Genomic DNA, 27022 nt, shown 5'->3' with positions numbered 1-27022 from the left:
CCAACCGAGATATTTGTATTAATAGTACAGTATTGAAAATGAGAAGTGGCATTTTTAAAGACCAGAAATTGGGATGGAGGAGCATTCACACATTTTATAACCCAGAAATTCAAGTGATTATGTTGACTTTACAAATGCATTGTGTTAGAGAGTAGTTGTAAGGTACAAAAGGAATGATAAACTTGGTAGGTAAAGGATTGTAACCATCTACAACAATCCTCATGAAGTTAAAATTGATTCTTTAGCTGCTGTTATTAGATTACAAAGTCACAAAAATTAGGTGAGCTGTCTTTGTTTTATTCTTACTTTTCAGGCAGGCAGTTGAAGGAAGAGGACAAGTGTTTTGTCCATAGCTTCCAGAACCTCTGACCTCTGAACTGAAGGTCTATAGCCGTTGAGTTAGAAACTACTTGGGTATTATCCAGTAACGAGCTGTATTTACGCCCTGTGTTAATGACAGGAGTAAATGGAATATAAATAATCTATTGTTTAAAAATTACAATAACAGCATTATTTGAAGGAACTCAGAAATATACTTATTAATGAGCTTAGAATGTAGGTTACATATATATTCATCTAAGAATGTATACATATATATTCATCCAAGAACACGTGTTAATCTCTGGAAGCATTATTGTGGGAGGATTTAATAGGGATCATCTTTGAAACGCAGCTCACTTTAGAGGCCAGAAAATTCACTCTGCATTTCAACAAGCAATCCTTCCCCAGCCTCCAGTTTGAGAAACTATAGGCACATGACAAGGAGGCTGAGCTCTCTGAAGCTAATTCCTGGCTGGTGCTGTTGGCCCGGGAGAGGCGGTGAGGTTTGCCCTGTGGGTATGGAGTGTGCAAGGAGGGGAGAAAAAGAAGGCCACCCATGCTCTGTGCTGCCGGGAGATCCAGAGCCTGGGTGCTAGAACTTATGATTCTTAAAATTCTTTTAGAGGAAAAGGCAAAGCTGTGTGTTTTTATGAACTCTTATTTATAGATTTTGAGGAACTCTTATATGTTTTATTACCAAATATTTTAGTTCAGTACTTCAATTTTTTTTACATGAGTTTTTAAACATGAAAAAATATTTTAAGAGTGAATATTACTGCCTAATATATGATGATGGGAGAAGATTTGACTTTGGGTCAAGTCTTTGGGTGGTGGGCACACAATGCAGTCTACAGAACTTGTAACATAATTGAACTTGTTTTACTGTACCCTGAATGGAAACCTTTTCCTATTTTAAATGTAAGTCTGAGAGGCTAAACTCATTGGCTGTTAACATATACCAATATACCTATGTAGCACACTAGAGAAAGCAGGATATGGCTCACAATTGCAATGGTGAAGACCTGAGAATGCAGCTACTAATTAGTACCTATATGGAGGGTTGACATAAGGTTCATGTTAGGGGTGACACATCTGCTTGAACTCACAAACTTTACTAGAAAGAATCAAAGGTCCCACATTAAATCTATGGAAATACTCATTGTGGTAAATTCTAACAGAATGAATCCCCAGAGTTGCTTCAAGTAACTGACATTTCAACTTGAAAGAGACATTGGCAAGGTTGGAGACCCCAAAATTTGCTTCTGTTACAAATCTTTGTTGATGGCACTGGTGTCTCTGATGTAGTAAGTGTTGGTTTTCTGCCATTTTCTTTCTAAATGATCACTAGAGTAGAGAGGAGTTAAATAGACATGACCTATGACCCCTTCAATGACTTCCATAGATGACAAAGCAGGGCCAGCCTGAAATAAAGTTCTTTTCCTAATGGTTACTTTCTGATGTTAAAAAGATTTAGGAAATATTTGATACATAGACTGGGCATGGTTTTTATGTTTTGTTCTAGACAAAAAGCAGCAGCATGTATATTTTTTTTAACACAGACATGAACTTTTATTAAAGTACTAGAGGCCCGGTGCATGAAATTCATGCACTGGGAGTGGGGTCCTTCAGCTCAGCCTCTGCTCTCTCGCAGTCCGGGACCCCTGCTCCTTACCAGTTGCCTGCTTACTGCACCTTACTGCTCAGCTCACTGCTCTTTAGTGCTGCTTTAGAGGCTGGAGAGCCTCCTGCCACCTCTGCTGCACTCGCCAGCTGTGAGCCCAGATTCTGGCTGAGCGGTGCTCCCCCTGTGGGAGTGCACTGCCACCAGGGGGCAGGTCCTGCATTGAATGTTTGCCCCCTGGTGGTCAGGGTGCATCATTGTGACTGGTTGTTATGTCTTTAGTTTGATTTGTATATTAGGATTTTATTATATAGGATTGGGGCTGCTAGTGTTGGTATGAAATAGTCTTTATACTGTCTAATTTAGCATTCAAAAATATGCTGGTTGAACTCTGTAACTTCCAGTTTGTAAAATTTCTTGTAGAGCAGCAAGAGCTGAAATAGGGCTTGACTTTAATATAATATGTGAGATTTGTGTTTCAATGGCAGTTACTGGGACTAGTAAAGGAATGACCCTGGGCCAGGAGACTTGAGTCACCAAAGCTGCCATGCCTGTTAACTGCTGACTTTCCCTGCCTTGTGCAGCTCGGGGGTTGCTGCCCAAGTCGGGCAGAGTGTGAGTTGCTGCTGACGGACAGAAGAGCCCCCTTTCGGCTTCTCATCCCGGGATGCCCGTGTGTCCATGAGAAGGCCTGGGTGGTTTCAGTAAACCCTGATAAGCTTGTTACCTCTGACCCCATTCACCCGCTGGAGTTCCATTCCCAGATGAGATGTCTTCATCAGTGACTTCAGAACCACGTTTAGCTGTGGGTGCCGAGGAAATCCCTAAGCAGAGGTTTTCTTTTTCTTTTTTCTTTTTTTTAAAAAATATATTTTATTGATTTTTTACAGAGAAGAAAGGGGAGGAATAGAGAGTTAGAAACATCGACGGGAGAGAGAGATCTATCAGCTGCCTCCTGCATACCTCCTACTGGGGATGTGCCCGCAACCACGGTACATGCCTTTGACCGGAATCGAACCTGGGACCCTTCAGTCCGCAGACTGATGCTCTATCCACTGAGCCAAACCAGTCTCGGCAGCAGAGGTTTTTCTGTTGGAAGCAGTGCACTAAGGACAACTGGGCTCTTCTCTGCTGCTCTCAGCTGGCCATCATTCCTCACCCCTCCATGCATCATGAAGAATTCTTTACATTCTTATTCTCTTCTTTGTTTCTCCACTGCTTTGGTGCTGAAAAAGGGAAGGCATAAAGTGTACTGTTGGGTTTCCTGGAGATGGAATTCTACTATGCTCAGCTACTTGAGTGAGCATAGGATCTCTGGTGCCATTCATTTGTATATTCATATAGCACACACTTACTGAGGACCTTCTGTATGCCCCCAATGGGATTTGGCACATTGATGTTTTGGGGCAGGTGGAGACAGACCTGATTCAGGCTCTCTCTGAGCAACTGCTCTAGGAATCCACTATAGGGATGTAAGGCAGGAGCCCAGAAGGCATTAGGGGGCATATGACCAACGGAGGCTATAGGAGAATTAGGAGGAGCTGATCCCCGAGGGAGAGACTGTAAACTGAAAAGATGAGACTAAAGTTTAAATCTTGGGACATTAATTAAAATGAGTCTTAAAACTTGATTGTTGGTTTTGTTGTTGTTTTGTTAATCTTTACCTGAGGATATTTTTCCACTGATCTTTTAGAGTGTAAAGGAGAAGGATAGGCAGAGAGAAACATTCATGTGAGAGAAACACATTGATTGGTGGTTGCCTTCCGCATGTGTCCCAACCAGGGCCCAGACACGGTATGCGACCTCGACTGGAATAGAACCCAGGACCCTTTGGTCCACAGGCTGATGCTCTATTCACTGAGCCAAACCGATTAGGGCTGACTGTTGATGATTTTAAGTGGAAATATTGAGTAAATAGGATGTTATTTCTCAGTTTAGTATATGGGTTGACTACAAGACTACTTTTCTACAAGGAATGGTCATATACACTTGTTTTAGAACACCTGGGACAGCGGAGGTGATGGGTGGTCACCTTCTTTTCTTGTGGCCTAAGAACTTGGGTTTCCAGGAATTTGACTAATTTAGCCACTGAAGATTTATTACAACAGGGCTACTTAGATCCCTTTGTCTTGATTTGCCTTAAAAACCAAAGAGGATATGAGAAGGCAAGCAAGGGAAATATATTAATCCCAAGAATCAAACAGAGCAAAAAAATTCTGTTTCTCTTGTACCTAAAACATCTCCCCATAGGCTTATCCCTTACACTGTAGGTGGTTCATATGTGGACAGTCCATGCCCCAATTAAATCTCTGTTTCGTAGGTTCTAGCTCCAAACCTATGAAAACCTTTCCTTGCCCGTTCAGGTGTTTCCAGCGCTGTGCCCTTGCTCTTAGAACCCCTTGCTTTCCCCTCTTCCGTCACCCCTCCTTATTGTAACAGCCTTCGTCCGTCAGATCAGAGTACTGGTGAAGAGGTTTTCATCTGGCCTATCTCCGGTTCCCAGTGTTAGCCCGGAACTTCACAATTGCAGTGTGCTCACAACTGTTCTTGCTGAGCTGAGACGCTCAGTGTCCTTGGGAAGAGAGGATCTGTGGATAGATGGGCTGGGGAGCTTGCGCCTCCAGAGGCCTGCAGACTAGTCATGTACTGGAATGCCCAAGAATGACCTCATAAAGCAAGGATTCTCCTCGTGGATCCTTCTCTGAGGTCTCTGCAATCTAGGTGCCAAGGAAATCCCTAAGCAGAGATTTTCAGTTAGATGACAAAAGTGAGGAATAAAAATTGAACATTTGGAAAATGCCTGAACATTTAGTTCATCGTGTCCGCAGAAGGGGCATTTTCAGTACCCTGTTGGGTAAAGTATCGATGTTCTGTGCAAGACTCAGGACAATTAAGTAAATATCCTCTTTTTCTATTGCTTATTTAGAAATGTGCGATAGCAGTGGTACAGGGTGCCGGTGCTCTCAGCCTTTTCCCACAGGCACTCATCCACTTATCACACGTCCTCGATAAGTTGGTTTCTCTGATGGTGAGGTTTTATGAAGGCTCAGCCAAACATTTTACTTCTTTGGCTGTAGTATCAAGACTGGCTGGTTAAGTCAAATATTCAGTCACGCTCTTATTTGGCCTGTAGACAGAATGAGTAGTTTGACTTTATTTTGTCTTTTTTTGTTGTTAGCTACTGTGTTAGATAATTTTAATGCTTTTTTTGGGGGGCGGCGGCAGGGGGGTGGGGGGTAATTGGCTCTATCTCAAATCAGATAAATTGAATGTCTTGTTTTTATACAATATAAAAGTATATGCATTTTGCATTTTTTTAAACTGTTGTGAGAATGTGTTCATTTGTTATATATAATGGAAAAAAAAAGTTATACTGGAGAAAAATTTCAAAGCACAGGTAAATATAAACAAACAGGAAAAAGAATCACTTATAACCTCATCACTATCAACATTTTGGCATATTTCCTGTCAAGTTTTCTTTTACCCATTTTTGTACAGTTGTGATAATTTTGAGTAGAGAATTTTATATTTTGTTTTGTTTTCATGTTAAAATTTTTTATTGATGAGAGAGAGGGAGAGACAGAGAGATATATATGGAATTGACTTATTGTCCTACTTATTTATACATTCATTAGTTGATTCTTATAAAAAAATACATTTTCTTGATTTTTTTACAGAGAGGAAGGGAGAGGGATAGAGAGTTAAAAACATCGATGAGAGAAACATCGATCAGCTGCCTCCTGCACACCCTTTACTGGGGATATGCCCACAACCAAGGTACATGCCCTTGACCGGAATCAAACCCAGGATCCTTCAGTCTGCAGGCCGATGCTCTGTCCCCTGAGCCAAACCAGTTTCGGCCATTGGTTGATTCTTGTATGTGCCCCAACCAGGGATCAAACCTACAACCTTGGTGTATTGGGACAACACTCTAACCAATTGAGCTACCCAGCAAGGGCTGTTTTTGTGTTTTGCTATCCAGTGGATCATAAACATTTTTCTAAATCATGGAAAACGGGTAGACATATTTTAGTATCTGTATAATATTTCCTGAGATTGATATGCTATAATTTACTTAACAAGTTCTTTTTGTTAGACTTTTAAATCATCTCCAAGTTCTCATTACTGTATATAATGCTGGGATAAACACACTTGGCCCATGTCACTGCTTGCATTTTAGATTGTATTCTTTTGGGGTAGATTCCTTGGGTCAGAGGATAGGAACAGTTCTAAGGCTTTTCAGAAAAGTGTGAATTTACAGTCCCCCTGGCAGTTTATGAGAATGCTCCTATACACTATAATCTTTCCAGCATTAAATATTGTCATGTTTAAGACTTTGCTAATTTTATAAACAAAAATAATAGTTTTACTTAATTTCCATCTCCCTGATTAGTAGTGCTGCTGAACATTTTGGGGAAAGTTTATTGGCATTTATACTTTCATCATTGATTTTTAAGCACCTGTCTGGGTGATTATTTGATTATTACCTGTTTTTCTTACAAGACAGTATATAATTTTGCTCATTTTATACCTCCAGTGCCCATTGTAATGTCTGGCATGTAGTAGGACTCAATAAAAACTTGTCAGATGAGTAAATAAAGATGATTCTTTGTTTATTTGAGAAGGAGTGGTTACCATTCTGTTTCAGAGGTCCAGAGAGAAAGAACTGGGAAACTGAGTGAGGATAATGATCATCATACATATTTCAGGGGTCATTCATTCAGTATTTCATTTCAATTTTGAAGTACATATAAACATATTCACAGAAGGGGGAAAGCAGACTCTAGTTCCTACAAAAAGCTATTTATTCTTTGGGGATCTCGCTGTGTTGTGAGGTAATCATACCTCTTATTCAACTTTTTCACAGGAGGAGAGATGTTCAATGTCAGGCATTTGTGAAGAAACTCTTAAGGAGTCAACTGTTTAAGATAATTATGATTAGCACCATCTCAATTAATTCCTTTTTGGTGGTCTTGTGGACTGATTATAACACAAGATACAACCTTTTCAGACTTTTTGAGGTAAGCAGACCAAATGATCCTTTCTATTTTCCTTTCTATTTCACCTGTTTTAATTTTGAAAATGTTATACAGTTTTTAAGGTCTTTTGTTCAAGAAAATTTTCTGTAGAAAAATTTTAAGGGCTCTAAAATCTAGGAAGAAGGTGACAGTGGTGCCATGGTTTTTTAATTTCTCTGAATCCCCTCTTAAAAAAGATAAAGCAACCAAAGAGCAAAAGCAAAAACCCATGGACAGCATTTGCATCAAAACTAGTTAACAAGGTATTCTTACAAAGAGCCACAATTATATAGTATTAGCCTTGGTGGCAGAAGAAGCAACTTGTGACATACAGGGAATCCTCAATGAGATTAGTAACTGAATTCTCAGAAACTCTGGAGGTCAGAAGGCAATGAAATGACATATTTAAAATACTGAAGGGAAAATATTGTCAATTAAGAATTTTATATCCAGCACAACTGTCCTTTAAAAAAATGGAGGAAAGGTCCCATCTGTAACTGCGAAATGCGACAACAAAATAGATCACAAACGAAAGAAATGGAGGACAAAAAGCGTCTGGATATAGAGTTCAAATCTACGCTTATAAGGTTTTTCAAGAATTTCCTAGAAAGATGGATAAGACCTATGAGGATATGAAAAGAGATCAACTAGAATTAATAAGGAGTCATCAAGAAATGATAAGGGATCAACAAGAAATAAAGAATACATTGTCTGAAATGAAAAATATTTTACAGAGTCCTAAAAACAGAAGGGAAGATCGCAAGAATCAAGTCAAAGATTTGGAACATAAAGAGCCAGAAGACACTCCTCCACAGAAGCTAGAAGGCAAGAGAATCCAGAAAATTGAAGATAATGTAAGAAACCTCTGGGACAACTTCAAGCGTACCAACATCAAAATTATGGGGGTCCCAGAAGATGAGAGAGAGCAAGATATCGAAAACATACTGAAAGAAATAGTGACAGAAAACTTCTCCCACCTGGTGAAAGAATTAGACTTACAAGTCCAGGAAGCACACAGAACTCCAAACAAAAGGAATCCAAAGAGGACCACACCAAGACACATCATAATTAAAATTCCAAGAGCAAAAGACAAAGAGAGAATATTAAAAGAAGCAAGAGCAAAGAAGGTAGTTACCTATAAAGGAGCACCTATACGATTGTCAGCTGACTTCTCAACAGAAACCATGCAGGCCAGAAGGGAATGGCAAGAAATATTCAAGGTGATGAATAGTAAGAACCTACAGCCAAAGATAATCTATCCAGCAAAGCTATCACTCAGAATCGAAGGTCAGATAAAGAGCTTCACTAATAAAAAAAAGCTAAAGGAGTTCATCAACACCAAACCAGAATTATATGAATTGCTGAAGGGGGTTCTTTCAGAAGAGAAAGTAAACAAAGATAAAAATTATGAACAACAAATATGTAACTATCAACAAGTGAATCTAAAAACCAAGGAAATTAAAAAAAATCTGATGAACAATAGTAACTGTTGAATGTAATAGAATCAGAGGTATGGAAGGGGAGTGAACTGACGATTCTTGGGGAAAAGGGGAGAGGGGGGCGTGGGAAGAGACTGAACATAAACTGTGCACCTATGGATGAGGACAATGGGGAGTGGGGAAAGGGCAGAGGGTGGGGTGGGAACCTGGTGGAGGAGAGCAATGGTGGGGGGGAAAAAAGGAACATTTGTAATAATATGAACAATAAAAACTTATTTAAAAAAATGGAGGAAAAAAAATCACGACATTCCTAGATAAATAAAAGCTGAAGGAGTTTGCTGCTAGTAGACCTGTTCTACAAGAAATGGTAAAGATAGCTCTCTAGGTTGAAATGTAACTAGACAGTAACTTAAGCCATATGAAGAAATAAAGAATACTAAGAGTAATTATATAGGTAAATTTAAAAGCCAGTATTATTGTATTTTGGGTTTGTAACTTCTTTTCTACATGGTTTAAAATATAAATGCATAAAACAATAGTTATAGATAAATGGGCACACAAGTTTTTGTGACAACAAAAACTAAGGTGGGGATGGAGCTCTCTAGGAACAGTATCTATACATATAAAAGCCCAGCGACCATTAAGGCGCAATGACTGGAACGATTGGTGGCTGTGATGCACACTGACTACCAGGGGGGCAGATGCTCAACGCAGGAGCTTCCCCCTGGTGGTCAGTGCGCTCCCACAGCAGAAGCATCGCTCAGCCAGAAGCCGAGCCCACAGCTGGTGAGCGCAGCGGTGGTGGTGGGAACCTCTTCCACCTCCGCAGCAGTGCTAAGTATCGGTGAGCCAAGTGGTAAGGAGGAGCGAGCCAAGTGGTAAGGAGTGAGTAGGTGGGCAGTTAGGAGTAAGGGGTTCTGGATTGCACGAGGGATGTCCTGGTTTAGGCAGTCAGACATCTCTGAGGAGTCCTGGATTATGAGAGGATGCAGGCCGGGCTGAGGGACATCCCCCTACCCCCGTGCATAAATTTCGTGCACTGGGCCTCTAGTTATTATATATTATTGAAGCTAAGATTGTATTAATTTAAAATAGATTGGTTATAAATTTAAGAGATTAATTATAATCCTGAAGGTATCACCAAAAAATAAAAATATACAGAAAAACAAATGAGAAAGGAATGAAATGATATACTACCAAAAAAAATAAAAAAAGAAATCAAACACAAAAGAAAGCCATAATGGAGGAACTGAGGAACAAAAAAGATGTGACATATAAAACAAATAGCAAAATGGCAGAGATATTTTCTTTCTTATTAGTAATTACCTTAAATGTAAATTAAACTCTGAAATTAAAACAGAATGGAGCACCCAAAAGTCCACATATATGCTGTCTATAAGAGATTCAGTTGAGATCCAAATATATAAATAGGTTGAAAGTAAAAGAATGAAAAATACCTCATGCAAAAGGAAACCAAAAGAGAGCTGAGTTGGCTATAATAATAGACAAAATAGATTTTAAGGCAAAAACTCATACAAGAGGCAAAGGACATTGTATATTGAAATGGGTCAGTTCATCAAGAAGGTATATTGTCTCAAGTACATATTGGGAATTATTCAGTTTAGACCAGTATGGTACAGGTACAGGATAGACCAAGACCTATGGAATAGGATAGTAATTCTAGACATAAATCAACTATGTATGGCCAATTGGGTTTTTATAAGGTGCCAAGACCATTCACTGGGAGGAAAAATAGTCTCTTTATCAAATAGTGCTGGGACAACTTGATACCCACAGACAAAAGAGTAAAATTGAAGCTCTTTCTCACACCCTATATAAAAATTATCTCAAAATGGATCAACATCCTAAATATAAAAGCTAGAACTCTTTTTTGTTTTAAAATATATTTTATTGATTTTCCACAGAGAGGAAGGGAGAGGGATAGAGAGCTAGAAACGTCGATGAGAGAGAAACATCGACCAGCTGCCTCCTGCACACCCCTCATCGGGGATGTGCCCGCAACTAATGTACATGCCCTTGACCGGAATCGAACCTGGGACCCTTCAGTCCGCAGGCTGACGTTCTATCCACTGAGCCAAACCGGTTTCAGCAAAAGCTAGAACTCTTTAAAATAGAGGTAAATCTTCATGATCTTGAATTTGGCAATGGATTCTTACACACCAAGAGCATAGGTAACAACAAAAAAAGATAATTTAGACTTCATCAAAACTAAAAACATTTGTGAATCTAAGGACACGATCAAGAGTGAAAAGATAATCCACAAAATGGGAGAAAATACTTGCAGCTGAAACCGGTCTGGCTCAATGGATAGAGCATCGGCTTGGGGACTGAAGGGACCCGGGTTCGATTCTGGTCAAGGGCATGTACCTTGGTTGCGGGCATATCCCCAGTAGGGGGTGTGCAAGAGGCAGCTGATCGATGACTCTCTCTCATCGATGTTTCTAGCTCTCTATCTCCCTCCCTTCCTCTCTGTACAAAATCAATAAAATATATTAAAAAAAAAAAAGAAAATACTTGCAAATCATATATCTCATAAGGGATTAACATCCACAATATATAACAAACTTCCACAATTCAACAATCTAAACAACCCAATTCAGAAAATGGGCATGGTTCAGATTGGCCAGAGTCAGAGAGGCGGTCTATTAAAAAAAGAACTGGTGTTGCCTCGGAAGTGGGAGGTAGTCTTATACAGTGAATATAGGCCTAAACCTATGTTTTAACTAAAATTGGGGGGTTGTCTTATATGCCGAAAAATACGGTATTTAATATATCAGTAAAAGAAATAGCACTCCTAATAACAAAATATAAAAAGTAGTTAGAGGCAAATCTAATAAAAGATTAGTGCGATTTTTAAGGAGAAAAAAAATAAAAATATATAAAGGTTATTAAAGAAGACATAAAGAAATGGAAAGATATGTCAGATCATGAATAAGGCTCAGTTTCTTAAAGATGTAATTTCCCCCAATTAATCTATAAAATAAGATTAATAATTCTGGCAGGATTTTTTATGGGATGTCAAAAGTTAATGGTAGAATTTAGATAAAAGAATGAAAGACAAAGGAAAACCAAGGTGATTTTGAAAGGTAAAAGGGAGGCTTGGTAGATTAGATTGTTTAAGATAAAGCTTTAATAATTAATTAAGGCAGGGTAAAGATGTGGGGATAGACAGATAGACCCTGGCCTTTATGGAGACCAGGTACCCTCAGAGGGCACTGCAGATGAGCAGTGCAACGACAGACTTCATTAGGTGGTATTAGGATGATTGACTGTGCATATGGAGGAAAAATACAGTTGAATCCCTACCTCACAGCACACAAGGCTGGATTAAAGACCTAACTTGAAAAGTGCAACTTTAAAATACCCAGAACAATATATAAAACACACACACACACACACACACGACCTGAAGATGAAAGGTGTTCTTTAAAAAAAAGTGTTTTTATTGATTTCAGAAAGAAGAAGGGAGAGGGAATGAGAGAGAGAAACATCAATGATTAGAGAGAATCATTGCCAACCCCAGGTTTGGCTCAGTGGATAGAGCATCAGCCTGCGGACTGAAGGGTCCCTCCCTTCCCTTTCTTCCCTTTCCTCCCTCCCCTCCCTCCTTCCCCCCCTCCTCCCTCCCTTCCCTCCCTTCCCTCCCTTCCCTCCCCTCCCTTTCTCTCCTCTTCCCACCCCTCCTCCCTCCCTTCCCTCCCTTCCCTCCCTTCCCTCCCCTCCCTTTCTCTCCTCTTCCCACCCCTCCCCTTCCTCCCTCCCTTCCTCTAAAAATGAATAGAAAAAATATCTTCCAGTGATGATTAACAAAAACAGACAAAAATAAGATGCCATTTCATATTCATCAGACTGACACAAATTAAGAAGTTCCTCAGTAGGAAGTGTTAGTGAAGACTAAGCTCTTGCAGCTCGGACACTGACACGTCATCCAGACTGAGGAAGACCCGAGGACGTGGGGCCACGTGAGACACAGCCACGGCTGCGTTGGCAAGCACAGGAAGCACCCAGGGCGGCGAGGAAATGTAGTGGCTTGCATCATCACAGGATCAACTTCGACAATTATCACCCACGTTACTCTGGGAAGTTGGTATGAGGCATTACCCCTTAAAGAGGAAACAGCTTCTGCCCAGTGGTCGGTCAACCTTGATAAACTGTGGGCCCTGGTCAGTGAGCAGACACGAACAAATGCTGCCAAAAGCAAGACTGGAGCTGCTCCTGTCACTGATGTAGCGCGATCGGGCCATTACTACGTTCTGGGGAAGGGAAGGCTGCCAGAGCGGCCTGTCACTGTGAAGGCCAAGGTCTCCAGCAGAGGAGCCGAGGAGGAGATGAAGTGTGTTGGTGGGGCCTGTGTCCTGGCAGCTTGAAGCTACATGGAGGGAAGTTCATTAAAATGTCCACAAGTAAAAAAAAACCCACACAAATAAATAAATAAAAAGACGTCAAATAATAGGAACATTGCTGATATTAAATTTATACAATAGCTTCAGAAACCAATTGGGCAACATTTAGTGAAGTTGAAGATGCTCATATCCTACAACCCAGTAATTCCACTTCTAGGTATATAATGGAGAAACTTTACATATATATGTGTACAATAAAATGTACATATTTTGATGAACCATATACCACCACCCACCTTAAGAAACAAAGCCTTACCTTTCATATTCAGATCTCCTACCCTTCCCACAGAGGTAATCCTATTGAAAATCTGGAGTGTGTCATGTTTGTGCACTTTATACCTTCACCACATGTGTATTCCTAAAAATATATTACATCGTTTTGTATTTTATGCATTACATGATTAGCATATATACCAAAGTATTCTTCGGAAAGGTGCTTTTTCATTCAAACATTTTGTACTATCGTACTCTTTGCAATAGTGAAAAATTAGCCGAAACCGGTTTGGCTCAGCGGTAGAGCGTCCGTCTGCGGACTGAAAGGTCCCAGGTTCGATTCCGGTCAAGGGCATGTGTGTTGGTTGCGGGCACATCCCCAGTAGTGGATGTGCAGGAGGCGGCTGGTCGAATGTTTCTCTCTCATCGACGTTTCTAGCTCTCTATCTCTCTCTCTTCCTCTCTGTAAAAAAAAAAATCAAAAAGATATATTAAAAAAAATAGTGAAAAATTATAAACTAAATATCACTCCATAGGATTTGGATAAATAAATGGTAGTATTTTCATAAGTGGAATTTTTAAATAGTAGTGAATCAATAAACCAGGTTTATACATATCAATGTGGATGAATCTCATAAACATAATTTTAAATGAAAAAGCACCTTTCCGAAGAATACTTTGGTATATATGCTAATCATGTAATGCATAAAATACAAAACGATGTAATATATTTTTAGGAATACACATGTGGTGAAGGTATAAAGTGCACAAACATGACACACTCCAGATTTTCAATAGGATTACCTCTGTGGGAAGGGTAGGAGATCTGAATATGAAAGGTAAGGCTTTGTTTCTTAAGGTGGGTGGTGGTATATGGTTCATCATATTATTCTTTATACCTTTTGGTGTAAAAGGATCGCAATGTGGAGACCACAAATATAAATATGCAGGACAAGTAAAAACACCAGCTGCCTTAATGTTATCCAAATGGGTAGTTGTGTCTAGAGTTACAGCATCTGACATATGTGTAAAAGGTGGTATATCTCAGAAATATTTCTATTTCCTCCCAGATACTCTCTGTAGCTCCCTTCAACCCAATCTAATCCAAACTCATCTCAGCTAAAGGCACCCCAGTATCTCTGCCTGAAACACTGGTCTTCCTTGCATGTTCTCTTCCCTGTGCACCCTTGAGTCCATGAGCAAGTCCCCTCATCGCCCACCTACAGAAGATATACAGAATCCATCATCTTCTCCATACCCCACACCAGGGGTCTTCAAACGACGGCCCGCGGGCCACATGCGGCCCCGCAGAGGAGTCTGATCCTGCCCGCCAGGTTTTTTGGGCAGTGAGCGCAGCCGAGGAGTTACAGTAGGAATTAGTAGTTCATATAGTCCGGCCCTCCAGCTCTCTGAGGGACCGTGATCTGGCCCCCACTTTAAAAAGTTTGAGGACCCCTGCCCCACACTGTCCCTCATCAAATCCACCAAACCTCCTCTCTTGCCTAATATGATGGCTAGAAATAATTCTAATATCCATCACCTTTTCCCTAACTTGCCTCCCAGTCACCATGCTTGCCAGCCCCCCCACAGTCTCTTTTCAACTGAGATCTCTTAAAAATGTAAATCAGACCATATCACTCTCTTGCTCAAAATCCTCCAAGGCTGAGACTAAAACTCAGAGCCCTCCTCACCAGCCTGCAAGGCCCTCCCTCCATGGCCTGCGTCTCCTGCCCTGCTCGCCCTTTCCATTCCAGCCATGCTCACTTTGCCCTTCCTGTAGCAACCCCGACCTCACCTTAGGGCTCTCATGCTCACCGTTTGGTGAACTTTAGTGGGGCCTCCACTCACCACCTTTTCTAAAATAGTTGCCACAACTGCCCCTCCCCCACCGGACCAGTCCCTCTATCCCCGTTGGCTGTTTCATTTTCTTTCCTATCTGCTGTAGAATTTGTTTAAGCATTTATTTCTGTCTTCAGTACCAGAAAGCTTGTAAGCTTCGTGGGGGCTAGACATTTTCTGTCTTATTCATTGTTGTATTTTCTAGTGCCTGAATGATTCTTGCTTGGCACATGATAGATGCTCAATCAAAGCTTCTTCAATGAATGAATAAATGAATGAATGCATTGATGATAGGGAAAAACTCAGATGATTTCAAAAAGTACCTTTTGGTCCCTGGCTAGGTGGCTTGATTGGTTGGAGTGTTGTCTCATACACCAAAAGGTTAAAGGTTTGATTCCTGTTCAGGGCATATACCTGAGTTGTGGGTTCAATCCCCAGTTGGGGAGTATACAGGAGGCAGCCAATCGATGTTTCTCTCTCACGTTGATGTTTCTCTTTTTTTTTCCTCTCTCTCTCTCTGAAATCAATAAAATTTAAAAATGTGCTTTTTAGTAAATACAGCACAGCAAAAGAAACCATCAACAAAAAGAAAAGATAGCCCACTGAGAACATATTCAGCAATGATACATCTGATGAAGGATTAATATCCAAAATATATAAGGAACTCATACAACTTAACAAAAGGAAGACAAACAATCCAACTAAAAATTGAGTAAAGGACCTAAATAGATACTTTTAAAAAGAGGACATACAGTAGGCAAAAATTCTCAAAGTCACTAATCACCTGGGAGATGCAAATAAAAATGACAACGAGGTACCATCTCACATCTGTCAGAATGGCTACCATTAACAAACTAAAAAATGACAAGTGCTGGTGAGGATGTGGAGAACAGGGAACCCTAGTACACTGCTGGTGGGAATGCAGACTGGTGCAGTCATTATAGAAAACAGTATGGAGTTTCATCAAAAATTAAATATGGATCTACCATTTGACCCAGTGATCCCACTTCTAGGAATATATCCTAAGAAACCCAAAGTACCAATCAGAAAGAATGTATGCACTCCCTATGTTCATAGCAGCACATTTTACAACTGCTAACATCTGGAAACAGCCCAAAGTGCCCATCAGTAGATGAGTGGATAGAAAGCTGTGGTACATTTATACAATGGAATACTATGCAGCAGTAAAAAGGAGACTCTCTTACCCTTTGCGATAGCATGGAGGGACCTGGAGAGTATCATGCTAAGTAAAATAAGCCAGTCAGAGAAAGAAAAGTATCACATGATCACACTCATATGTGGAATCTAATGAACAAAATTAACTGATGAACAGTAGAGACTTGAAGCATGGAACAGAGTGTGGAATCTTAGAGGGAATTTGGGGGAGAATGGGAGGTAATCAACCAAAGACCTTGTGCACATAGATGCGTAGCCCTTGGATACAGACAATAGGGCGCTGAGGTCCAGGGGCCGAGGGGAGGGGGAAGGCGCAGGCTAACAGGGGTAAATGGAGGTAAAGGGGGACATATGCAATACTTTCAACAATAAAGAATTATTTAAAAAAATAAAAGTTGAGATACGCAAAAGACAAAGAAAGAAAGAAAAATAAAAATGTGCCTTTTAGTAAATACAAAGCCACTGGAATTGTGGATGCGTAAGAACTTGAGTAAGATTAATTCATAAAGTATAAACATGGGAAGAAGGCAGCATATCCTTTAGAAACAGATGAGTTAACTGGTGTGAAAGTATGTGATTAAATAGAATAAATGCGAGGAGATGTGCATTTCATCTGTGTATAGAAGTTTGGATATTCAGGTTGGCCAGGAGACGCTCGAGCCCTCTCCTTTGGGAAAGCTTACCCTCAGGGAGCTCATCATGCTGCGTGGCCTCATCCTGGGGCCTGCCTAGTCCTTCAGCCTGTCGGTCCGTCAGTCCTTCCCAAGTATCCTGGGTCAAACCTAGCACCAGGCTTCAGACCAGGGGGGGCAGGGAAGACAGAAGGAGAAGGGAATCAGGCACATTGTGTGTGTACTGTGTCAGGGACTCTGCCTGGATCTCTCTCTCTCTCTCATGTGGGTGACTTAGGAGCCCCTACCCCCAGCCAGAGCACACCTGGTTGGGTGGTCTGAGCAAGGAGAGGGCCAGATCTGACCCCCCCCCCCCCAACCTTGCCACTTCTGCAGGTCTCGGAGATCTTTTTTGTGGCCATATATAGCGCCGAATTCTATATGAAGCTCTATGCCGAACCCATTGACTTCTGGAAGAACGGCTACAACCTGCTAGACGTGATGATTATCATCGTTATTTCAATCCCCTATACTCTCCGCAAGGTCAAGGGCAAGCACTACCCTCACCTCAAGATTGGGGATGGCATACAGTCTTTGCGCATCCTCAAGCTTATCACCTATAGCCGGGGCATCCGGGTGAGTGACCTGGGAGTATGTGGCTCCGGGAGTGCAGGTGACAGGGCCTATCTGCCCGCCAGCCCCTGATGAGATAATAATTGTGCTCCTATCATCCAGTTATTGAGTCCTACTACACAACAGGTTGATCATTACTGAGATGATCTCAGTTAATCTTAAAAAAATTGTGGGAAAGGTATTATTAGCCCCATTTTATCGATAAAGAAATCGAGGCCCCAGGTCCCTCAGCAGGTGATGCCCGGGACTGGAAAGGTGGGTCTCGCTCTAGAGGCCACCTGGCCTTTCCCTCTCGCCATGGTGTAAGGCGGACAATCTTCTCACGGCTCAGACTCTTCAAACTACATGCCTGGAGGCTCCAGCTTTCTGGCAACCTACTTTCCCCAAACAGCTACAACTCCGCTGCTGCTTTTGATGGGAACAGTCTCATTACGTGGCTCAGGTGGCTCCGGCAGTGCTGCTCCTGCTGAGAAGGGGTGACCAGCCTTTCCTTGGCTCAGAAGGTTTCAGAACCAATCTCGGAGCTGACCCAAGCATGCCCTTAGTATTCCACCTGGATGCAGGATGTTTGCCCTGGCTCAGCACCCAGTGTCCACGCTTCTGATTTGGACCTACTTGACCAGTTAGGGTGTGTTAGCCTGTTTGGCTGAGAAATCACTTCCAGCCTAGCCTGTGTGTCTGTCCAGGGCCTAGGCCTGACACTCAGGGATCCCACTCCTAGGGGGAGAAGAGAAGGAGAATGTTAAGGGGCTCCCCCTACCACAGGGCCCCAGTCATTCATTCCTTGCCCTCACAGAGTCACACACGTGTATATGTTCCCTCCCAAACAGTGGAGTCCAGCCCTTCTTGTGGTGAAGCTTTTGGGGAGAGGTGTCTATATCCCAGACCCCACTTCCTCATCTGGCATATATGCCCTGGCTTCTCCCCTCCACGCCAAGTAGCTAGTCTCTTTGAGGTTACCAACAACCTCCTTGTTGCCAAGTCCACTGGCCATTTCCCTTGGCATCCTTTTTCCTGCCTCTTCGTGGTTTTCCTCCTGCTGCTTGGGCATATTTTTGGGTACATATTTCCTTCACCAGGCTCCTAAGTGTTGTTTTCTAAGGACTGTGTCCTGAGTTCTCCTCTTTGCATGTTCTTTTTGGGTGATCTTTTCCACTTTCCAGGAGTCTTTACCTGCCCACATCTCTCTCTTTGACCTTCAGACCCAACTGCCTCTTGGGCATCTTGCATGCTCCTCAAACTCAACGTGTCTAAACTATTATTACTCTCCCCATCCCCCGTCTCAGATCCCAAATCTTGGCGCCTCCTCCTCTATTTTATCTTTTGCTGAAAGGGCACCCCTCCAGCCCTATTCAACTTCCAAGTAATAAAGTTGAACGTTAGCTTTGATTCCTCTCACCCAAAGTCCTGTTGTATGGCCTCCTAATATAGTTATTGACTATAGTCACCATTTTTTTACCCATCACCATCCATCCACCTTTACCTGAATTCCTGCAATGACTTCCCGCACTCTGGAGAGTTTTGGGCCGGAAATGTCCCAGCAGCTGGGGAACCACTCAAGTGCAGGTCATGTCAGGATGCCCTTCCTTTGGAAACCTGAGCCTGGCTCCCCTTGCCTGTAGGCTGGAGACAGACCCAGTAATTGACCTGGACGTAGGGATGGGAGTATCTAAGGTGCTGGGCATTGGAGTCGAAGTGTAGGTTGAAGAGTAAGGTGGGTGGCCAGGAGAGAATACTGGGAGGTAAGTGCCAGGCCGGGGGCACCAAGGGAGGAGGGTCTAAAGTGGTGCAAGGGTCGCTGGAGATGAGGAAGTCAAGCAACGAGGAGACCTGGGGGGTGGTGGGTATCCATAGAGATGCTGAAGGCCCCCAGGACGGCAGTAGAATGGGGTGGAGCCTGAGGGAGAGATTTTGAGACACGGGGTGGAGGGGGAAGCTGGAAGGTTTGCCCTGCTCAGAAGCAGGGGCTTTGTCCACGGAGGAGGAGGCTCTGAGGATAGGGCAGAAGTGGCCTCCCGCATCAGGCCGTGGGGGACAGTCAGACTCCCTGGAGAGGGCTGCTGAGGAGTGATGTCTTCAGGCAAGAGAGGTTCCTCTGGGGAGGCCGTGGAGTGAAGGTGGTGGCACGAGGCAAAGGTCTTGAGAGTTGGGCCCATGTTCTGCCACTATATTGGAGTGTGACCCTGGCCAAGCCCTTTTCTTCTCTGAGCCTCTGACCCCTCATCTTGATGTGGGAAGAATGATAACACCTATCTATCTTGAAATGATGTCTGTGACAGCGTCTATGTAGGTGAACATGTATTGAGTACCTACCACATACAAGGAGAATGAATGATGAGGAGCTATGCACAATGCTCCCCAGCAGGGAGCAATGTAGTGGGAGCTGAGACCAAGTTCACAAGACAGAGACTTGCCTGGGAAATGGGGCCCAGAAAGAATGGGAAGCCACCTTCCTCTCAGCACTCTTTGTTCCCATTACCTGAGTGGCTCCCTCTTCTTCCTGGGCCTGAGAGAGCATTCAGGGCTGGCCCTTGGGGAGCAGCAGGACACCTTGGGATGACCATGAAACCAAGCAGGGATTCAAGTGGTTGATGGGGGGACTACCCAGACCCGAGACAGCACACGATCTGTCCATAGATGACAGAGAGTGGAGGCCAGGCATTGGCCCAGCCCTCAATCTGGGCAGAGCTCCTCTCCCTCCTTCACTCCTCCCTCTCTCCCTCCCTCCCTCCCTCTCTCCCTCCCTCCCTCCCTCCCTTTCCCCTCCATCATCTTTCCATGCAACCATTGGTGGAGCATCTACCACATGCAGACAGGGCACTGGATGCTGGGGACAGCTGTGGTCTGGGCAGACTGCACCTGAGCCTTACCCCGCCTGCAGCCTTGCCTAGTCCCGTGCCTCTGCCTTGCAGACGCTCATCACCGCCATTGGGCAGACATTCTACACTGTGGCCTCTGTGCTCATCCTGTTCTTCCTCCTGATGTACCTGTTCGCTATCCTGGGCTTCTTCCTGTTTGGAGATCCAAATGAGGGTGACCTGCAAAACTGGGGGACCCTGGCTTCGGCCTTCTTTACCCTCTTCAGCTTGGCGACGGTACTGTGTTTGGGAACTGTGGTGGGGGAAGGGGCCTTGAGAAGGGACTGTCAGCCAGTGTGAGTGTGTGCTTCCCGTGGGGCCTACCCCATGTTTGGACACTTCGCTGAGCTGGGGAAGCTGAGGCAGAACTAGTGTCCTGGCCAGGGGTTTCTCTCTGTCCCTAATCTTGTGACTCCCTAGAGCATGTCTCACGGGGTTGTAAAAATTTCAGAGTTCTCAAAAGATGATTCATTTGGATTAAGTTTAATTTAGAAGTGACACCCAAGTCACATAGCCTTTTTGAAACGGACTGTCACAAATCCACCCAAGTCTAGCAGTCTGGACTCTGTTGGGCTCTGGAAAGACTGGAGTCTAACCGAAGAAGGCCGTGGCAGAGTGGCCGTGTCTTTGGGGAAGGATGGGAAGCCTTTTGGAGCAGCCCCCAGGGCACCTTGGCCAGAAGTGCCCCCGCCCAGTGAGTGGTGCCCTGTACCACCCGTCTGCACTGGGCTCAGTGGATTGGGGATGTGTGCTGGGGGCTGATATGGAGGAAGTGACAGCCTCCATCTAGTGGGGTGAGGGCTCCCCTAAGGTAGGTGAGCAGGAGGCTTCCACCGCTGGGCCTTGACACTTGGCATCCTTCCCGTGCCGGAGCAGGTGGATGGCTGGACAGACCTGCAGCAGCAGCTGGACGAGAGGAATTTTTTTCTGAGCCGAGCATTCACCATCATCTTCATCTTGCTTGGCTCCTTCGTCTTCCTCAGCATGTTCGTGGGTGTGATGATCATGCACACCGAGGTGAGGCTGCGTGCGTCAGGACTGGGGTCGGCTTTGGTGTGACAGGCGGGGCTGTGGGCCAAGTCTCCAGGGAGGACCTGAGCTCTCTCCATCCTAAAGCGGAGGGGAGGGGCCCAGGTGGGCAGGAGCGTGGGAAGTCACTGCAGCTGCATTGGCAGCTTGAGTTGGGGGCTGGCCCTGTATGGAGGGTTCCTTCTGCTAAGGGGTAAGGCTAGGGAAGAAGAAAGACGGGGGCGGGGGGGGGGGGGGTTATGCAGTGGGAGCCCTCACTTTCCCTCGTCACCCCGCCCCACTCTCCAGAACTCCATCAAAAAGTTTGAGCGGGAGCTGATGCTGGAGAGGCACATGACACTCATAAAAGAGAAGCAGGTGATCGTGAAGCGGCAGCAGGAGGAGGTCAGCAGGCTGATGAAGACACAGGTAGGTGATCTCCACGGGCAGGTGGGCAGCACCTGCATGGACAGTCTGGGCGGAAGCAGTGGCCCAAAGAACGGGAGTGAGAGGTGGCCTTAGGTGAGGCAGGTAATACCTCCTGTATTTCCCAGAACCAAGCTTTATTTCCTGTGCGTTTGTATTTCTCTGGACCTGTGAATGCGGAGTGCTGTGGTTACAGTAGTATTTCCCTCCTTCCTGGGCCTGGAGTGCTCTTGTTACCGAGGCCTCACTGGGCGCCAGGCAGGCACGGCCCCGTCCTCTGCGTGGGTGAGTCCACGGAGGCCCTGACAGGGGTTCCTAACCTGGGTTTCTAAACCGAACAAGAATGAGCACCGCAGGCTGGAGGTTCTGTCCGGCAGGAGACAGCTGGATAGGGCTGGGCGTCTTCTCTTTCCAGCCCAAGTGCTCTGAGCTCCCTGCGTGGGGCCCTGGTGCTCTGCCAGGTCCTGAGCCGGACTCTGCCCCTCTCTCCCCATGTGGCCAGCACCTCCCTTCTCAGCCTCTGCCCTGAGGCAGACATCTGCCTTTCTTGACTATGTTCAAGGTTTGTTCTGGGCAGGTGAGGCCATGCTGAACCCCACTCTGGCTCTCGCCGGTCCCTTTCTGTGTCACCTGCTCTCAGTGATGGTAGCTCAGGAGGCTCCCTCGGGCAGAGAGTCCGAGTTCAGACAGGGCCAGGGCCAGCCCTCGCCTGGGCCCCTTGTGGAGGGTCCCCAGGTTTCTGTACATCTTGAGAGTCACCTCCTCCTGGTCACTGATGTCTCTGTGCCTCCCTCTCTAGGCAAATGTGGACTGCAAAAGTTTCAGTGAGCTGGTGGAGAACTTCAAGAAAACCCTGCAGCACACTGACCCCATGGTCTTGGATGACTTTGCCACCAGCCTGCCCTTCATCGACATCTACTTGGCCACTCTGGACAACCAGGACGCGACGATTTACAAGTCAGTCCCAGCACTGCTGACCTAGCCCTAGGGTGCCAGGACTTTCCTGGCCTCACCTCCTTAGGGCAGGGCCATGACAGGTGCCCTAGGAAAGCAAGGGGGCAGTGGCTGGGCGGAGCCAGGCCCTTCGTGGGGTACAGGGTTCCATGTATGCACAGGGGCTAGACTCTGCCCTCTGGCCTGTATTTAAATGCTGGCTCCTTGGTCTCTCCAGACCCTTCCTCACTAACCCTTTCTCAGGGGCAGAGGAAAGAGCTGAGGCTCCTGGCCTGGTTCTGCTCGGGCAGTGGTCGGCAAACTGTGGTGCGGCTCTCGAGCTGCGGTTTGCCGCTCTGTTGACTAATGAGTTTGCCGACCACTGACCTGGACTCTCAATTCCAATAATTACAGGCTGCTGTTGTTCCTTGTGATTAAGCCCCTATCCCAGTGGTCGGCAAACTCATTAGTCAACAGAGCGGCAAATGCGGCTCTCGAGCTGCAGTTTGGCGACCGCTGTGCTAGGGCTTCTCCGTGATTCCGGGCAAGTCTCTGCCTTTTTCCCACCTGCCTCACGGGGGTCTGCTGGGCCCATTCTATGGAAATGAGAGCTTGGCCTGGCCTAGCACCGTGCTCCGTGCAAGGTAGCTGGGGTTTTACTGCCATTACTGCCAGGAAGGGGACCTGAGCATGGGCATTAAGGAGCCACCTTGGGCTCTTGAACAAGGAGGGACAGGATTACTAGCTTAGCTTCTTCTTCTTCTAGTTCTCCTTTTTAAAAATACATTTTATTGTTCTATCCACTGAGCCAAACTGGTTTCGGCTTCTTTTAAAAAAATATATATTTTATTGATTTTTTACAGAGAGGAAGGGAGAGGGATAGAGAGCTAGAAACATCCATGAGAGAGAAACACCGACCAGCTGGCTCTTGCACACCCCTACTGGGGATATGCCCGCAACCAATGTACATGCCCTTGACTGGAATTGAACCTGGGACCTTTCCTATCCACTGAGCCAAACCGGTTTTGGCTAGCTTAGCTTCTTGACAGCCGCCTCCTGGAGGGCTTTGTGGACAGGAGGAACTGGAAGGAGGGCATCAGGGAACACCCACCAGGCAGGGTCTGGTCTTCTCTGCAGTCACCACACAGAGCCCAGGCGTTTGTGGTCCCCACCCTGACTCAGGCAGTGAAATGACTCCATCCAGGCCACGGGTGGAATGGAATGGCAGACCTGGGTCTGGCACCTGGCGGGTTCTACAGTCCTTGCTCTTTCCTGACCCAACACCTGCTGGGGGTGGTGAGTGCCGAGTGCAGGCGTGCGATGGGGGAGCCCGGTGGCATAGAGCCGCCCCTGCGCTCAGGCCCCCTCCTGCCCACTTGCAGGCTCCAAGAGCTGTATTACGAGATTGTGCACGTGCTGAACCTGATGCTCGAAGACTTGCCCCAGAGGAAGCAGTCGACCATCTTCAGCAAGGATTGAGGAGAAGTGGTGTGGCCGGGCCCCCGGCGCTGAGGGCCTCCCAGGCTGTGGCAGCCCCCAGTAAACACAGGCTTTCTGCACCCGCCTCGTCACGGTGGCTGTGATCATGGCGTTTCCCCACCTTCGGGGGTTGGGTCTGGACAGGTGCTCATAAAGCCTGATCCTCTGACACCATCCGCCGCATGACACAGCTAGGCCGTGGGAGTGAGAGAAGGAGGCTCAAGACTCATCCTGGCCTGTGGCCACTTCCAGGGCCAAGCTGGGTCTCCCCTCCTTGACCCGAGCAGCAAGAACCCCTGTGTTCCTGGGGAAGCCACCTGAGGAGCCCAGGCCTAGCAGCCCCGAGTGCCTGGCCCTTTGAGCTGATGTACCTCTTCCCTCCACTGGGCTCACCTATGGCCCCCCCACACCCCCTCCCCCCACACACACCTGGCAGAGCTGCATCTCTCTGGGGGCCCCGTGCTCTGGGGACCCCTCTTTGGAGTCGTCTCTGCTTTCTCCTAGGCTCACCGTGGTCGTGGTGCGCCAGGCATGCAACCTTGACTGGCAGGACTCTGTTGTGTGGCCATGGAGCTCAGGGTGGGCGGGTCTGGCTGGCAACAGGCACTTTGGGCTGCTTCCCCTCTTACGGTTGGTTAGGACTCCCCACGGAAAAGGTGTGATTTTCTGCAACATTCCTAGTCACATGACTGCCAGAGTTGTCCAGGACCTGGTCCCAACTGCTCTGGTCATGACGGGGCCATCCGAAGGCCCAGGTAGGGCAGGGTGGCTGGTACCCCCTGTTCCCAATGGGCCAAGCCAGAGGTCTGGCTGTTTCCCTCTGCTCCACGGCTGGGGAGTCTTCTTGAGGCCTGTCACCTTGGCAGTGACATCTCAGACAGAGGGAGGGGCGGGTTCTGGGGAGACCTGGTGAGGGAGACCAGCACCCATAGCTGAGTACGGGAGGATACCACACCCACACAGGGGAGTCAGGTCAGCAGAAAACACGTCAGTAGAGTTGGGAGTGACTGGACAAAAGTGTCCCATGGGCTCCAGGCCCATGACAAAGTCCCTTGAGGTCACATGACAAAGGCAGGTGGAAACCTATATTCATGGTTTCGTTTATACATTGACTGTTTACTGAGCTGTGTTGGGTGCTGGGGGTTCTGTGAAGAGAAGCCCACAATCTAGTCCTGGCCCCCTGGTGCCTACGGCTGTGTGGGGGAGACAGAAGTCCAGTCAGACTGGAAGAAAGTTTCCGTGAGGAAGTGATGTTTGCAGAGAGCACGCATCTTCTAAGATACTCAAGTCATTTCCATTTGCAAATGTTCACATTCTCAGGACCAACTTGAGACTTGTGTGAACAACTCCGGAGAGTGCAGCCTGTGGCCCTGCTCTGGGGAGCCCTCTGGGGCGGGGATTGTAACCTAGCTGCTCCCTGGGGTGGAGAGAGCTTTGTGCCAAGGCCTGGGGAGGTGGGCTAGGTTTGCAGGGTGTCTGTGCCCTTGGAGGGCAGGCAGGAGCTCAGGGCCTATGCGTTCAATGCCTGACTAGGGGGGCCGGTGGCTTCCAGGGGTGCTCTGGTGGGCAGGCACAGGGCCGGTGGGCCTTGGGCAATGGCTCCATGAGGGGGAGGGGGGAAAGCAGACATTGCCAAGTGCTCACACTGGCTGTGCCAGCCTCGTTCAGGGGGCTATGAAAACACTTCCTTCCATCTGCTCTCAGTGGGCAATGCCCCAGGCATCTCGAGACTTCCCTCGGGGAGGCAAGTTAAAAGCACCGAGGGTTTGGAGTCAGGACACCTGGATTCCTTCATCTGGTGACCTTAGGAGTATGTCTCAGCGGTTTGCTCTGAGAAATGGGCTGATAAACGGACCAGCTATAAAGAGCAAATAAAATACACATGAGAGTGTAAAAAAAGACACAGTCAACTTATGGTTTGTGCTTTCTGGCTGTCAGCTTTGCCTCTGCTTGGTGGCCAGATGCAGAGTGGGCTCTGCCAGTCGGGGGCTGAGTTGCGGTGGCAAGAGAGTGAGTGAGAGCAGGGAGCAGCGGTCAGGCACTGGGGGTGACTGGGTGCAGAATGGGCACACGCAGGCCGGGCCTGGCGGGAAGGTCTGGGTCCCAGGCCCAGCAGGGAAGTCATGAGCACAGGCCGCTGGGTGGGGTGAGCTGTTTTTAAGGGCAAAGGCAGAAGGCTGTCACAGAGCAGAGAACTGTGAGCGGTGACATGCGGAGGGCTGGCCCAGCGCTGCTGGCAGGGCAGGCCGGCGGCTGTTTGGCTCAGAGTCCCACAGCAGCATTTCTGTTTGGCGCTATTTGCCTGCAGAGCAAACACCGGCAGATTGGAATTCCCACTTGGGCCCTCACCAAGGCAAACAGGCTTGGCCAAGGCTTTCAGTTGATTTGCTTGGGGCAGAGTGGCTGTGCTTGTCCAGGCCTGGTGGTGGGAAGGAGGACCTTCCTCCCCACTCGCGGCCCTGGGATCCCGCAGAGCTGTCCCCGAATGGCCCGCTCACCTCCCTCCTGCCAGCCTGGTAGTTTGGGGGCTGCAGCAGGAGACAGGGGGGACCCCTGGGCCTGAGTCTTCACTCAGGCCCTCCCCCGGTGGGAAGGATCTGGAGGTGTTTGGAAGGTGACCAGATTTTCTAAAAGGTCGCTGTTGATTTCACCAGCAGGAAGTAGTGCCTTGTTATGGAGATCCAGGCAGTGTCTGAGAATGTGCTCTCCTGTTGGTTCCAGCTGCCCCCAGAAGTCCAGTCCTGCCACGCTAGGAACTGTACCCCTCTGTGTTCTTTAGGTGTGGGTGAGACGGGACTCCTGAAACAGACTGCCCTTCACCAGGCCAGGCTTGGCGCTCAGGGTATCTCCACCTGCTTTGGTGTCTGTCCCTAGACCCACATGGCCTGGGCCTGCTCCATTGTCCCACAGGCTCAAGAAAGAAGAGTTCCTAACAGGCTCCCCAGAAAGGAGCGGTGATGGTTGCTGATTCCAGGCGCAGGGGTGGGGACTGGGGAGAAAGGAGCGCGATGTGACAGAGGTTT

At 46.4% G+C, this 27022-nt stretch overlaps 1 protein-coding gene and 1 pseudogene across 3 annotated transcripts; both read left to right on the top strand.

Moving 5' to 3' along the window:
• Window positions 1-81: 81 nt before the first annotated feature.
• Window positions 82-27022, top strand: CATSPER3 (cation channel sperm associated 3). Of its 2 annotated transcripts, XM_084886697.1 has the most exons (9): window positions 82-819; window positions 1500-1625; window positions 6810-6963; window positions 17059-17298; window positions 20208-20390; window positions 21030-21170; window positions 21471-21590; window positions 22387-22544; window positions 23903-27022. In XM_084886697.1, exons 3-9 carry the CDS (start codon window positions 6877-6879, stop codon window positions 23997-23999), a joined length of 1026 nt encoding a protein of 341 aa, XP_084742823.1. In that variant the 5' UTR covers window positions 82-819; window positions 1500-1625; window positions 6810-6876; the 3' UTR covers window positions 24000-27022. The 2 variants fall into 2 exon arrangements, with proteins under 2 accessions (XP_084742823.1, XP_084742822.1); XM_084886696.1 differs by having other exon boundaries at window positions 82-1625.
• On the top strand, window positions 11609-12835 carry LOC311622558 (large ribosomal subunit protein uL15-like; annotated as a pseudogene). Its single transcript has 2 exons — window positions 11609-11619; window positions 12353-12835. The product of its transcript is annotated as a large ribosomal subunit protein uL15-like (transcript).

Source organism: Pipistrellus hanaki (assembly GCF_964339955.1).
Source record: "Pipistrellus hanaki genome assembly, chromosome: 5".
NCBI lineage: Eukaryota > Metazoa > Chordata > Mammalia > Chiroptera > Vespertilionidae > Pipistrellus > Pipistrellus hanaki.
Note: the sequence above shows the minus strand (reverse complement) of the source record. Positions and strands in the feature narration are given on the sequence as shown.

Bases quoted from the DNA above. Each gene is read 5' to 3' on its own strand.
- CATSPER3 (XM_084886697.1), top strand. From the start codon at position 6,877: ATGATTAGCACCATCTCAATTAATTCCTTTTTGGTGGTCTTGTGGACT. The intron at 6,964-17,058 runs GTAAGCAGACCA...CCACTTCTGCAG, and splicing joins ACCTTTTCAGACTTTTTGAG to GTCTCGGAGATCTTTTTTGT. The intron at 21,591-22,386 runs GTAGGTGATCTC...CTCCCTCTCTAG, and splicing joins GCAGGCTGATGAAGACACAG to GCAAATGTGGACTGCAAAAG.